Genomic DNA, 14,957 nt, shown 5'->3' on the forward strand with positions numbered 1-14,957 from the left:
CTCTGAGACCTATGGAACAGTAACAGAAAATCTAGCATTTGTATCATCAGGATTGTACAAGAGGAGAAAAAATAGGGCTGAGAAAGTACTCAAAGTAACAATGGCTAAAAATTTACCAAATTCAGCAAAAAACATAAACCTCCAGATTCAAGAAGGTGAGTAAATCCCTAACAGGATAAGACCAAAGAAATCCCCACTGAGACATATCCCAGGCAAACTCCTGCAAACGAAGGAAAACAAAAAAAGATCTTGAAAGCAGAGAAAGAGAAACAACTCCTTACTGATTAGGAAGAAATAATTCAAGTGACAACAGATTTCTCATCAGAAAACGATGCAGGCCAAAAGGAAGGAGCACATTTCTTTTCTTTGTCTTTTTTAGGGCTGCACCTGTGGCTTATGGAAATTTCCAGGCTAAGGGTTGAATCGGAGCTACAGCTGCTGGCCTACACTACAGCCACAGCAACGCCAGATCCCAGCCATGTCTGTAACCTACACCACAGTTCATGGCAAAGCCAGATCCTTGACCCACTGAGTGATTAAACCCACATCCTCATGGATACTAGTCGGGTTTGTTACCACTGAGCCATGACGGGAACTCCCACACTTATTTTTATCTTTTTTTTTTTTCTTGTCTTTTTTTTAGGGCTGCACCTATAGCATATGGAGGTTTCCAGGCTAGGGGTCTGATCGGAGATACAGCTACCAGCCTACGCCACAGACACAGCAATGCCAGATCCAAGCTGTGTCTGCAACCTATACCACAGCTCACAGCAAAGCCGGATCCTTAACCCACTGAGCAATGCCAGGGATTGAACCCGCAACCTCATGGTCCCTAGTTGGATTCGTTTCCACTGCACCATGATGGGAACTCTTTTTTTTTTTCCCCCCAAATGCTGAAAGAAAAGAACTATCAACCTGGAATTCTACAGTAAGAGAAATTATCCTTCAGGAGTGAAGGGGAAATCAAGATACTCTCAGATGAAGGAAAGCTGAGAGAATTTACTGCCAGCAGACCTACTTTAGAAAATGGCTAAAGGAAGTTCCTGAAACAGAAAGGAAGTGATAAGAGAAGGAATCTAACAATACCAAAAAGGAAGAAAGAACAGTGGAGACAGTAAATATGTGGGTAAAAAACACCAGACTTTGCTTCTCCTCCTGAGTTATTTAAATTAATGGTTGAAACAAAAATCCTAACACGGATGTGATTCTCAGTGTATATAGAGAGAATATTTAAGACGATTATAGGTGAAAGAAGGTAAAGGCACAAACGCATTTCAATGCCAACAGAGCACCACTTCACTATGGACATATAAAGTTTCCTTTTAAAATTAAGATATTTGCCTATTCTATACAAATATACTTCAATATGATTTTTAAAAAACACTATAATCCCAAAACAGGGGCAATCACTTTTGTTCCACTCAAAAAATGACAGAACATAAAACAATATTCTTTTTTTTTGGCCATGGTGTGCAGTGGCCTAATGTGGGATCCCAGTTCCCAGACCAGGGGTTGAACCCAGGCTACAGCAAAGACCAAGTCCTAGCCACCAGACCACCAGGGAACTCCCTAAAACGGAATTTTCATCAATATTACAAGAGAAGAAGAAAAAGAAAGACATGGACTCCAAATCCTATTCCTCCGTTGCTCTCCATCTCAGAGTAAATGTCTTACATGGGCCTGCTAACCTTCTTTCCCTTCCCACCTCAGCCACAGTACCTGCTATTTCTCTGGAAGAGTTACGCACATTTCACCCTGGGGCCTTTGCATGTGCTGTACCCTCTCCCTGGGATGCTCTGTCCTAGATGTCCTGCCTCGTGGTGCTGCCAGGGTAGGAAGATGACAACTGGGCTCTCACTCCAGTCCTGGAATAAGGGGTCAGAGAGAAGAGGAACCATTCCTCTCTCTTACCCTGAAAGCCCAGATCTTCCCAGTGGTCTCCGTGGAGGGCGCAGTCAAACTTGGAGCCAGTCAGCTTCTTGTAGATGGTCTGCAGGACTCGGCCATGCATTGGGTCTTGGCTATCCAGGCCACCTGCCCAGAAACACACCCACACTCTGTTGAACTGGCGCTCAGAGGAGGACTGGGTACAGCCAAGACGGAGTTAGCCCGTGCTCCAGACACCCTGCTCTCCACCCCCAACATGGTACGTGCAGGAGCCCTGGCCTAGTCTCAGTAACCCCGCTCTCTGCCCGACCACTCATGCAGCGCCTGCCCAGCGGCAGCACCCGGCCACTCACACTGAGCGATGGTCAGGACCAAGTCCCTTTCTTCACGGAGGTCTTGGTGGAGCTTTGGAGGCCCAAAGAGGCAGTGCCGGAGGGCAGCAAGCCCGGTCCTTCGAATCGTCGGCTGGATTCTTTTCTGGGGAGGAAGGCAATGGGCAGAGGGCCAGGTTCATTTGCTTTAATGGACTTAACCAACAGGCTCAGGACAGGACTAGTCTTGCAGAAAGGAGAGGTTCCGCCAGCCAAGTGGCCGGCCAGCCTCTGGGCCAGGGAAATGGGGCAGAAGCTGTGAAGCATCTGCTGACTCTCTGGAGAGAGGCCCCCTGGCTCCCAGGTTCTTTCTAAGTAGAAGGAGATGTCTCCGAGCACAGGCATTATCTGTTGTCTGCATCTGGGCCTTGGCCACTTGTGATCCTGTGCCCCAAGACTTCTTAGTTGGAACAGGGCCCTGGCAGCTTCCATCTCGCTTGCCTAGGGCCCTGTCCTGGTGGAGTGGAAACCTGGCTCCTGGGAAGACGGTGCTTTGCCTGAGATCCCAAACCTCCCCACGGTCATACCTTGAAGGAGGAGAGGTCCACGGTCTGGAAATGCTGCAGGGCCTCACTGAAGGAGACGAGATGCCCAGGCTGCTCTGAGCTGGCCTGGCTCCCTGTGGCAAAAGGGAAGACATGGCGGGACTTGTGAGAAGAGTCATTCTGGCAGCAAACACTGGCTAAGGGCCTTCCGTTCGTCACCCCTGAGCCCGGCCCTGGCCTCAACTGTCAGACACCTACAGCTACAACCAGCTCTCCACCAAGGGCCAACTCGGCGGGGCCGACTCCCTGTCAGAGCTGTCTGTTCAGAGGCAGGCAGGCCAAGCCTGCTGTGAGTAAGGACGGGTCTGCAGGGGGCGCCCTGCAGGCCACTCATCTGTGAGGGCAAGTCGCTGCCAGGAGTAGGTACCCAAGTAGGAGTGTGCTGCCGAGCTGGTGAGGGCCTTTCCTAGTTTCTCCTTTGGCCTGGATGCCTCCTGCCCTGGTTATGAATGGGATGCCCCCTCCATCCCTTGGTGCAGGGGATAAGCCATCAGTTAGCGATGCAGGTGAAGGCTGATACAGTCCACTGAACATCTCTTCAGGAGCTCAAGGGGGCTCAGGCTAGATATAGGACCCCGTTCTACCCCCCACAGCTCATTCAAACCTCTCAGAAAAGCATAAACAGTTCTGACCCAGCCCTCAGAGTCTTCCAGCAGACGGCTCCAGCCCCCATCTCTAGGGACCTTCCTTGTGCAACAACCTGCCCGACCTTAAGCAGGGGTCCTGGCTGCCTGCCTCCATCCTCTGCCCGAGCTCCTCACCCTGCAGAAGCTGACCCTGACCACAGCCCTCCTTATCTGCCCTCAGGACTGGGCAGCTGGCGGCCCTCTCCCCTGGCATCCATCCCCATCTGCTCCAGAGGTCGGAAGGCATCACCTCTGGACTGGGAAGAGATTTCCTCCTCTGCCACACAGCAAAAAGAACACTCAGGAATTCTGTCTCCCAGGCCCAGAGGTGCAGAGCACGAGCCACACGGCAGCACCGTGTGGAGGTAGCGCCATGCCTGCCATTACCTGTCTCTGGATGGATGCTGTCCACAGCTTCCCACTCTTCTTGGGCTCTGAGCACCTCTGTATTCACAACTGCAACAGTGAGAAAAAAAGACCCTCTCAGATCTGGGTGTGTCGGAATCACCATCGTAGCCCCGGCCTCTTCTGCCTGCCTGGGGTCTTGTTGCCCTCAGATACCCTCACCACACGGCCGCCAGCGTGAGCTTTCAAGTTGGCAGATCTGACGTCACAGTGCTGCTCCGGGGACTGTCCTTAACTCTCAAGACAAAACACAAACCCTTCACAATCTGGATCCTTCTTGCCTCTTTGGCTGGGTCCTAGGGCATCCAGAACTACCTGGGGTTTCTCAACCACCTGCTTTGGTGTCTTTGCACAGGCGGCTCTCCCACCTTCAGTTCTGGCCTCTGCTGAGGCAGCTCCGTCTCACCCTGTGGCCAACGCCAGCACTGCCCTCACCTGGGTGCCGTCTTTAACCTCCACGGTCTGCATGGGGAGCTGCTCCCTGAGAGAGCCTGGCACCCTGTGCTTATCATAGTGCTGTCACTGACACTCTTGCTGCCCTGGCAGCTACGTGAGGGTAGGGTTCTCAGTGCCTGACACATGACAGGCGCTCAGTCAATGTTCGATGAATGAATGAAAGCACAAGGAAAGGGGCGGGAGGGGATAGAGGAGGAAAAAAGCAGCAGGACATGTGCTCTAGAACCACCGCCCAGCCCTGTCCTCCATACTGCAGCTGCCACTCTCTAGCCCACATGGCTGGTGGCTTTTCCCACTTGCTATGGAGACATTGGCAAGTAAGGGGAAAGATGGAGAGATGCCATTTGACACCAGAACTCGTGAGCCCTCCAGCTTGGTGGTGAAAGCCATTTAGGACAGCTCCCCTCTGGCCCACAGCCCTGGCTGAGGACATCACATGCCAATGACCTGCTCTGCAAGTGAGGATGATGTAACTCTTCAACTTCTAGGGGAGGACGTGGCCCCAAGGGGAGGGTTCAGTCCACATCAGCTAGTGTCACTGGGTCTGGGGTTAGTCTGGCAGGGCGGCAGCAAGTGAGATGGGTCCAGGGTCCTGAATGTCTGGCCCTCTGGGAAATTCCATCTTGCCAGCCCCAGCCCACGGGAGCGACGCTGAACATGGGGCTTCCAAACTAGATAATGTCAACAGAACACAGAGTGCTCGACAGGATCAAGGGAAGAAAATAAAACCTAATTCCAGTCTGCTGGGCCCTTGGGCGATGGGAAAGTGGCTCAAAGTGGCTAAACAAACACAGTGGGACGGCAGCCACGGATGCTCATCACGACACTGAGAAGGCGGCCCCCACTGCCCACCCTTCACCGACAACCAGCTGCACTGGCTCGTCAGCCTGTAGATCATGACAAACAACCTTTGACCCGTGACCCCTCACCTACAAATAAGCTGAGAAAAGGCTATGATGTGAGCCAGGGGCATAAACCACACGGGCCAGGGTGTGACAGTAGTGCAGTCAACAGAAAGTACAAGGTCTCAGAGCCACTGCAATCTGGCGTCCAAGCTGGAGACCAACAGCCAACCCGGATGGGTAAGAGCACGTTTTCCTTTCCTGCCTGGGTCCCCCAGAAGGTAGGTGGACAACTCCCAGCCCGAAGACAATCCTGATACCAATGCCATTTCCCCCACATTAACGGAAGAAAGCGGAGCCCAAAACACATCTCTAGAACAAACCAAGTTCCCATTAGCATGGCTCCTTATGGTTCCCCCTTTGTCGGAGGCTTCCTTTACAAAGGCGCTCTTCCGCCCACTCATACAGTAAATGGCACAGCGGAGTCAGTCAGCCTAGTCGCTGAGATTAGCTGAGAGTAATCTGGAAAGAACTGAAAATCATTATTTTTTCTTTTTTGGCCACTCCAACACATATGGAGTTCCTGGGTCAGGGATCAGATGCAAGCCACAGTTGCGATCTATGCCACAGCTGCAGCAATGCTAGATGCTTTAACCCACTGGGCCTAGGAAGGGATCAAATCTGTGTCCTGGCACCGCAGAGATGTTGCCAATACTATTGCACCACAGTGAAAACGCTGTAATTTTTATTTTATTTATTTATTTTTCTCCAAGTGGCTGCACCTGTGGCATAGGGAAGTTCCCAAGCTAGGGGTCGAGCCACAGCCACTGTAGAAGCAACGCCGTGTAGTTACGTTGAGAGCCATGGGGGAAGTTCAGTCATTTTAAAATACAATGAAAAATATCTGGGGGGAATTCCCATCGTGGCGCAGCGGTTAACGAATCTGACGAGGGACCATGAGGTTGCGGGTTCGATCCCTGCCTTTGCTCAGTGGGTTAACCATCTGGCGTTGCCGTGGGCTCTGGTGTAGGTCGCAGACGCGGCTTGGATCCCGCGTTGCTGTGGCTCTGGTGTAGGCTGGCAGCTACAGCTCCAATTGGGCCCCTAGCCTGGGAACCTCCCATATGCCGTGGGAGTGGCCCAAGAAATGGCAAAAAGACAAAAAAAAAAAAAAAAAAAAAAAAAAAAAAAGAAAGAAAAATATCTGGGAGTTTCCCCTATGGTTTGGTGGGTTAAGAATCAGACTGCAGTGGCTGGAATGATTGCGGATGCTCTAGTTTAATCCCTGGCCTGGCACACACAGCGAGTTAAAGGATCTGGCGTTGCCTCATCTGCTGCTTGGATCTGGCGTTGCCTCATCTGCTGCTTGGATTTGGCCCAGGAACTTATATATGCCACAGGTGCAGTCATAAAAAAAAATCTGGCACATAAATGCCAGTTGTATCAAAATAAAAAATATTTTGGCATTTAAAACAAAATCTCTGATAAATGTTGGGTTTATTACATCACGGCAAAGACAAAATTCAACTAAAAGAAACTTCACAAACCTCTAAATAATTTTTCTACACTGGAATTTCTTTTAATCTACTTTTTATTTTTTTGCTGTGCCTGTAGCATGTGAAAGTTTCCAGGCTGGGGATCAAACTCATGCCACAGCAGTGACCCAAGCTGCAGCAGTGACAACACAGGATCCTTAACCCACTGAGATGCCAGGGAACTCTGTACACTGCAATATTTTTAATAGACCCATATTCTTGGAGATTACATAATTTGCATAATTTAAAGATAACAATATGTACCAGTGAGCACTCACTGATTTATATTCAGTGTGCTACGCATTTTACATTATCTCATTTAGTCCTTATAAAATTTCTATCATATAGGAATATACTCCCCTTTTTACAGATGAACAAAGTAAGAGTTAGAGAGATTAAGTTACTTACTTAAAGTCATGGAGTTGGTGGGTGAGAGAGCAGGATTTAAGCCAGAGATACTTTTTTTTTTTTTTTTTTTTTGGTCTTTTTAGGACCACACCTGTGGCATATGGAAGTTTCCAGGCTAGGGGTCAAATTGGAGCTGTGGCCTCTGGCCGACACCACCCACAGCAACATATGATCCGAGCTGTGCTGCACCACAGCTCACAGCAATGCTGGATTGTTAACCCAGTGAGTGAGGCCAGGGATTGAACCGATTGAACCTGTGTCCTCATGGATGCTAGTCAGTTTCATTTCCACTAAGCCATGACGGGAACTTCTAAGCCATAGATACTTGATTCCAAAACTGGTTCTTCTGAATTGGTGAGTGTACTTTTTCATGTAATAAACTAGCAGATAGAATGAGCTTTAAATATAGTATGAGGAGTTCCCTTCGTGGCTCAGTGGTTAACAAACCCGACTAGGATGCATGAGGATGCAGGTTCAATCCCTGGCCTCACTCAGTGGGTTAAGGACCAGGTGTTGCTATGAGCTATAGTGTAGATTGCAGATGTGGCTCAGATCTTGCATTGCTGTGGCTGTGGTGTAGGCTGGCAGCTGTAGCTCTGATTCCACCCCTAGCCTGGGAACTTCCATATGCCATGGGTGCGGCTCTAAAAAGCAATAAAAAAAAAAAAAAACAATAGTATGAGAAGAGTCATGTCAAGTAGATAAAATAGTGTGACTTTTCAAAGCCTTTTCACATACTCTCTTTTCATTTTCACAACATCCCTTTGACCAGTGTTCACTGCTGACATAGAGGTTGTACGATTTGCCCAAAGGTGCAGAGTAAGCCCTAGCTGAGCTTACAAGACCAAATTAGAACTTGGGTCTTTTGATTCCTAATCCAGTGTTGGTTCCAGTTTTCCTTGAGGAATGATAAATCTGTAAAATTCTACAGGAAAGTAGTGAGGGAAACACAAATGAGGAAAAGCAGACCCACAGGGAACTCTGCCTTGAATCCCACCCAGGCTTCAGGGGCCCTGAAGGGGACCTTACCACCTGGCTGCCATCCGTTAGCTTCCACTGTCAGGGCCCGGAGGATGCTGTGGTTCTTCAGTTCTGAGATCTGTAGGGGCAGCTGACCGTCAGTGTGAGGGCAGAGTCCACGGCCCCCCACCCATACAACACATCCCACCTGCTGTACTGAGTGCTGCTTTTTTTTTTTTTTTTTTTTTTTTTTTTTTTTTTTTTTTTGGTGCCTCTCCAGTGGGCATATGGAAGTTCCCAGGCCAGAGACTGGACCTGCCTCACAGCAGTGACAACGCTGGATCCTTAACCCACTGAGCCACCAGGGAACTCCCTGTATTGAGTGTTCTTGAAACTGGAGACCAGAAGGATCTCATCTTCCCAGATGGGTTGAGTACAGCCAATCTTAAAGAGAGGCATGTGGGGAGTTCTCCTTGTGGCACAGCAGAAACGAATCCAACTGGTGTGCATGGGGATGCAGATTCGATCCCTGGCCTCACTCAGTGGGTCGGGGATCTGCTGTTGCTGTGAGCTGTGGTGTAGGTCGTAGACATGGCTCGGATCCCAAGCTGCTGTGGCTGTGGCCTAGGGCAGCAACAACAGCTCCAATTAGCCCCCTAGCCTGTGAATCTCCATGTGCCCCAGGTGGCCCTAAAAAAATAAAAGCCAAAAAAATAAAAAATAAAATAAAAATTAAGAGAGGCACTTGGAAAACTCCAACTATGATGTGCAAGTTGGGCTATGAAAGAACACTCATACGCACTCCCTGAATAGTAAACGGACAAAAATTCATTCAATACAACTGGGACAGCGGTGTGCCTTTGGTATTCCTGCTGCATATTATCTTCTGCTTTACTATAACAATTATCTTATTAGACGGAGGTTGTTTTGCATGTCTGTCCCCTGCCACCCCCTGAAGTGTGAGCTCTGGAGGGGAGGGTCGGTGCCATCCTGCGTTCCGACCCCGGCCACAGAGCATCATGCAACATGAGCTTTTGCTGGTGAGAGGTCCTGAGGTGTGGGAGATACATACAGGAATTCCTCTAAAAGCCAGAAGAGCACTGTTGTCCTTGTCACATGGTGGAGAGTACCCAGCAGACACACCTTCAACCTGCAAGATAAACCAGAGTCAGTCTCTGGGGCACTTATCAGCCGCCTAAAGAGGAAAGCTTAAATGTCATATCTTTTTCAGGAAAACACATGCACACATACAAAATGGATAAACTCCTGAGAAGTCAACTACAAGGAGTACTATAAGGGAAAACTTCTATTTAACCTGGTCTTACCTCTAACTGCAAAAAGTTGAGTCACTGTTACCTCAAAAATCTTTTTATTTTTTTCCTTTGGGGCCACACCTGTGGCACATGGAAGTTCCTGGGCCAGAGGTTGAAATGGAGCTGCAGCTGCCAGCCTACACCACAGCCACAGCAATACCAGATCCAAACCACATCGGCGACTTACCCAACTCACGGCAACACCGGATCCTTTAATCCACTGAGCAGGACCGGGGATCAAACCCCTATTCTCATGGATACTAGTTGAGTTCATTACTGCTGAGCCACAATAGGAACTCCCTCAAAATTCTTATACAGATTTCTTGGCTCCATTAAAGGTCTCAGGGCTCTGAGTTAAGTGTAGTTTGGTCTGCTTTTTTGCTCTTTGCTTTCTAGGGCCACACCCACAGCATACGAGGTTCCAGGGCTAAGGGTCGAATCGGAGCTACAGCTGCTGGCCTATGCCACAGCCACAGCAACAAGGGATCCCACCCAAGTCTGCGACCTATACCACAGCTCATGGCAACACCGGATCCCCAATCCACTAAGCAGGGCCAGGGACCGAACCCACACCCTCACAGACACCAGTCAGATTCATTACTGCTGAGCCATGGAGGGCACTCCCCAAGTTAAGCAGAGCTGAGCAAGGCAGTTTACTCACTTTTGGCCTTTCTGCTCAGCTAAACCTTCCCTCTTTTAGAGCTGAAAAAAAAAAAAAAAAAAAACTGGCCAACTTTGGGCAACCCACATCACCAATCCAGGGCTCATTTTCCTAATATGTTAAAAAAAACCCCAACAACCTACAATCAGTAAGGAAAAAAATCAACACAGTAGAAAAATGGTAATGGATATAGAATAGTTTACACAAAAGGAAACACAAATCCTTGTTAAACATAAGAAAAAATGCTCAACCTTACTCCTAACAAGAGAGATGCCAACGCCTATCAATAGGAATGAATAAAGAAGTCATGGTACATATACACAATGGAGTATTACCATTCCATAAAAAGGAAATAATTGGAGTCCCCTGGTGGCCTAGCAGTTAAGGATCCAGCATTGTCACTGCTGTGGCTCGGGTCATGGCCATGGCACGGATTCGATCCCTGGCCCAGAACTTCTACATGTTTGGGCTTGCCCCCGCCTCTTCCAAAAGAACAAAAGAACGGCATTTGTAGCCACATAGATGGACCTAGAGATTACCATACTAAATGAAGTAAGTCAAAGACAAATACCATATGGTATCACTTATATGTAGATGCTAATAAAAAAAAATGATACAAATAAACTTATTTATAAAACAGTAACAGACTTAAATTTTGAAAACAAACTTATAGTCTACAGCCATACCACCCTGAATGCTGCCTGATCTCATTTGAAAACAAACATAGTTACCAAAGGGGGAGGGGGGGAGGGATAAATTAGGAGTTTGGGATTAACAGATACACACTATTGTATATAAAATAGGAGTTTCGGAGTTCCCATCGTGGTGCAGTGGTTAACGAATCCGACTAGGAACCATGAGGTTACGGGTTTGGTCCCTGCGGTCCCTGCCCTTGCTCAGTGGGTTAACGATCCAGCGTTGCCGTGAGCTGTGGTGTAGGTTGCAGACGTGGCTCGGATCCTGCGTTGCTGTGGCTCTGGCGTAGGCCGGTGGCTACAGCTCCGATTTGACCCCTAGCCTGGGAACCTCCATATGTCGCGGGAGCGGCCCAAGAAATAGCAAAAAAAAAAAAAGACAAAAAAAAAAAATAGGAGTTTCTGTCGTGGCTCAGTGGTTAATGAAACCAACTAGTATCCATGAGGATGCAGGTTCAATTCCTGGCCTTGCTCAGTGGGTTAAGGATCCAGCGTTGCTGTGAGCTGTGGTGTAGGCCAGCAGCTATAGCCCGATTTGACCTGTAGCCTAGAAACCTCCATATGCCTTGGGTGTGGCCCTAAAAAGACAAAAAAAAAAAAAAAAAAAAAAAAAAAGGTAGATAACCAACAAGGACCTAGTGTGTAGCACAGGAAACGCTACGCAGTATTCTATATTAACCTATATGGGAAAAGAATCTGAAAAAGAATGAATATATACTACGTGTAACTGAATCGCTTTGCTGTACACCTCAAACTAACACATTGTAAAGCAACTATATTCTAATAAAATAAAAAAGAGAGAGAGAATTGCCACGTAAAACTACTCTAAGATAATATTTTTCAGGATAATAATCCTATTATCAAAGGTCATAAAGTGTGCCAACACGGTGCTGGCTAAAGGCCAACAGTTATGAGACACTGGGGAGTAAATTATTACCACCTCTACAGCTTGACAATACCTGACCAAATCATGTATGCTGTGTACATTCTGGGCCTGCAACTGCATGCTAGGAATTTACCTAACAGATATGTTCGTCCTTGTTCAGATTTTTTTTTTCGTTTTTGTCCTTTTAGGGCCGCACCTGTGGCATATGGAGGTTCCCAGGCTAGGGGTCCCATTGGAGCTGCAGTGGATGGTCTATACCACAGCTACGGTCACACCAGATCTGATCCACATCTTTGACCTACACCACAGTTCCCGGCAATGAAGGATCCTTAACCCACTGAGTAGGGCCAGGGATGGGACCCAAGTCCTCATGGATACTAGTCAGGTTCATTACTGCTGAGCAACAACAGGAACTCCCTCACCCTTGTTCCAAATATATGGTAGCGCTGCTGTTTATAATAGCAGAAGACTAGGATATCCAGTAATAGAGTTTTTTAATTATTATCTTTCATGATCCTATAGGTTGGCTGTGGGGCTCAGGTGGGATGGCTTGTCCTTTTTTTTTTCTTTCTTTCTTTTCGGCCACGCCCATGACATGCGGAAGTTCCCGGGCCAGGGATTGAACCTACACCACAGCAGCAGCCTGAGCAGCAGCAGTGACTACACTGGATCCTTAACCCACTAAGCCACACGAGAGCTCCCATCAATAGACTTTTAATTGATTTATATTTTTTCTAGTTTTATTGAGATATAACTGACACAGAGCATTGTATAAGGGTAAGGTGTACAGCGCTGATTCAACTTACATCATGAAATGATTACCCTAACAGGTTTAGTGAACATTCATCATCTTGCATAGGTACAGCCTCAACAAACACAAAAACTGCTCTTTTCTTTGTGATGAGAATTCTTAGGATGTACTCTCTCAGTAACTTTCATTTATAATGCACAGCAGTATTGACTATCAAATGTGTACATTACATTCCTAGAACTTATAACTGTTAGGTTGTACTTTTTGACCATCTTTATCTAATTCCCCTTCCCCGACTCCCCCGCCTCTGGCAGCCATAATGCTGATCTTTTTTTCTATGAGTTTGCTGGTTTGTGTGTGATGTATAATTGACCTACAACACCATGTTAGTTCCCGGTATGTAAGACAATGATTCAATAGCTCTATGTTTCAAAATGATCACCATGATAAATCACATTGTCACTAATGGACTAATTTTAAACAAATGAAAGCATACCAACTCAGTGAGATCCTACATAGCCATAAAGAAGAATAAGAAAGTGCTTTAAGGACAACATGGAACCATTTTCACGACATACAAGGTGAAAAAGCAAAGGGCTGAGTATGTACATTATTTTACCATTGTAATTTTTCGTTCTTTTTTTTTTTGGCTGCGCCCGTGGCCAACCCAAGCCGACCCAAGCTGTGGCAGTGACAACACCGGACCCTCAACCTGCTGGGCCACAAGAGAACTGCTACCATTTGTATTTCTAAGAAATACATAAGTATACTTGTTTGTCTTTGCAGAAACTATTACCATAATTACATATAAGGAAGCAGTAACTTTGCCTCTAGCAGGAACGCTGGGTGGCTGGGGGACAAGAGTGGGGAAAGCATTTCCTCTGCACTTTTGGATTCTGAACTTGCGAATATATTATTCTCTCAAGTAAATAAAAGAAAAAAAAATAACTAGATAATTAAAGGAAAACAATGAAGAAAGGAATCATGGCTTATGTCAAGGCCCTGGAGAAAAAGAAAGGATGAACTTACAGTCGATAAGTAACGTGACAGACAGGCTTAGTGGTCGGCCTTGTCACTGCTATTGCCTTACTTGCTGGCTGCTGTTTACAAAACCCCTCCCTCTGGTAAACACCTCTGCTGGTTATAGGGGATATTTATACTGGAAGTAGGATGAGTGGCCATATCTATTCTTTCTTTTCTTTTCTATCTCTTACAACCACTCATGCGAATGGGAGCTTTATACAATAGCAAATTTCTCAAGGATTACAGCTTGTAGACAAATCTATCCCAGCTTGTAGACAATTCTATCCCAGTGCTGGTCTGTCACCTCTACCCACAAAGTGATGCCTATGCATTTCACTCCCAAAACGGACAAAAAAAAAGAAAGTGGTGATTCATCATGCTAAATGACTCCCTGCAAGCATCTGTGACTCAGGACAGATGCAAACTTCCCTTCCCCCTCCAATTGCATCCTTCCAGAGCCCAAACACAGAAGGCCTCTGCAACAACAGTTCACCTGTCTTGGTACAGTGAAGAAAATCTTCTCAGACACTCTCAAAGCAAAGGCTTTGTCCGAATCCCACAGGCTCCATTTAAGACCATTTCTGGGCAAGGAAGGGAGAGAGGTGAGGAATGCAGGGTAAGCTACCCGCCTGGCTCACACAAAGGCACAGCACCGGAAACCAAGGGGCCTGAGGAGAATCAGGCTAAAACAGGAGTTTGAGAGAGAAAGGGCCAGTGAGGTACACAAGCCAAACTGATGAAATATAAACTGGAGTGGGGGGTGGAATTCCTCACTGAAATTCTCCTTTCACCCAAGCAAATCAAACCCAAACCCTATAACCCACTTAGAAAACAAGCTGTCAGAAAAGGCAACAGACCAGAGGAGACTAGAAGCTTCTATTAATAGAACCAAGAGAATAAGGGAGTTCCATTGTGGCTTAGCAGGTTACAAATCCGACTAGTGTCTGTGAGGACGCGGGTCCCATCCCTGGCCTTGCTCAATGGGTTAAGGATCCGGCATTGCTGTGAGCTGTGGTGTAAGTCGCAGACTCGGCTTGGATCTGTCGTGGCTGTGGCTGTGGCTGTGATGTAGGCTGGCAACTGTGGCGATTTGACCCCTAGCGCGGGAACTTCCCTATGCTGCAGGTGCGGCCCTAAAAAAAGAGAGAGAACAGCCATGCTGGGTTTCTCTAAACATTGCTAAGGCTCTGCATTCTCTTGATATGTGCTCTGTCTTATTACTAGTAACAGCATTTTCCAAACCAACACATTCTTTCCCAAACAGAAGTGCTTGCTTACCTGTCCATCTCTTCTTTCTTTCTCATTACGAAAAGAACAAGAGTTTTCGCTCATGACTCAAAATCATTTGTTCCAGTGAGCTTTGTCCTCGGGCTCAGATAATACGGTCTGAGATTAGAAGCTGTGGGGAGAGCTGGGGGTCTGGCTCTTCTGCCTTTGCCTTCCTTCCCGGCAGTCATTCAGACTAAGGACAAGAAAACAGTCCCTCTGTGCCATCACCAGGGTGCAGGTTTCTGTGAGGACTGAAAGAAGTCCCTGAGGTCTCTGAAGTCTCAGGCCTAAAAAAAAAAGTAAGGAGAAAACTGGTTTCGTCAT

At 47.3% G+C, this 14,957-nt stretch overlaps 1 protein-coding gene across 9 annotated transcripts in view; it reads right to left on the bottom strand.

Moving 5' to 3' along the window:
- ELMOD3 (ELMO domain containing 3) overlaps positions 1–14,957 on the bottom strand; it is a 31,378-nt gene that overhangs the window by 13,647 nt on the left and 2,774 nt on the right. For 5 of the 9 annotated variants that reach the window (XM_005655213.2, XM_021087301.1, XM_021087300.1 and 2 more), the window contains 7 exons: positions 14,643–14,920; positions 9,108–9,185; positions 8,105–8,174; positions 3,817–3,885; positions 2,786–2,877; positions 2,241–2,364; positions 1,912–2,034 (listed from right to left, as the gene is read on the bottom strand). In XM_005655213.2, the coding sequence (XP_005655270.1) occupies positions 1,912–2,034; positions 2,241–2,364; positions 2,786–2,877; positions 3,817–3,885; positions 8,105–8,174; positions 9,108–9,185; positions 14,643–14,696 (610 nt within the window). In that variant the 5' untranslated portion in view covers positions 14,697–14,920. Of the gene's footprint in view, positions 1–1,747; positions 1,824–1,911; positions 2,035–2,240; positions 2,365–2,785; positions 2,878–3,816; positions 3,886–8,104; positions 8,187–9,107; positions 9,186–14,642; positions 14,921–14,957 lie in introns of all 9 variants that reach the window. The other 4 variants (XM_013987879.2, XM_013987880.2, XM_013987881.2 and 1 more) reach the window with 2 other exon arrangements.

This window comes from Sus scrofa, chromosome 3 (genome assembly GCF_000003025.6).
Source record: "Sus scrofa isolate TJ Tabasco breed Duroc chromosome 3, Sscrofa11.1, whole genome shotgun sequence".
In the NCBI taxonomy this organism is placed as follows: domain Eukaryota; kingdom Metazoa; phylum Chordata; class Mammalia; order Artiodactyla; family Suidae; genus Sus; species Sus scrofa.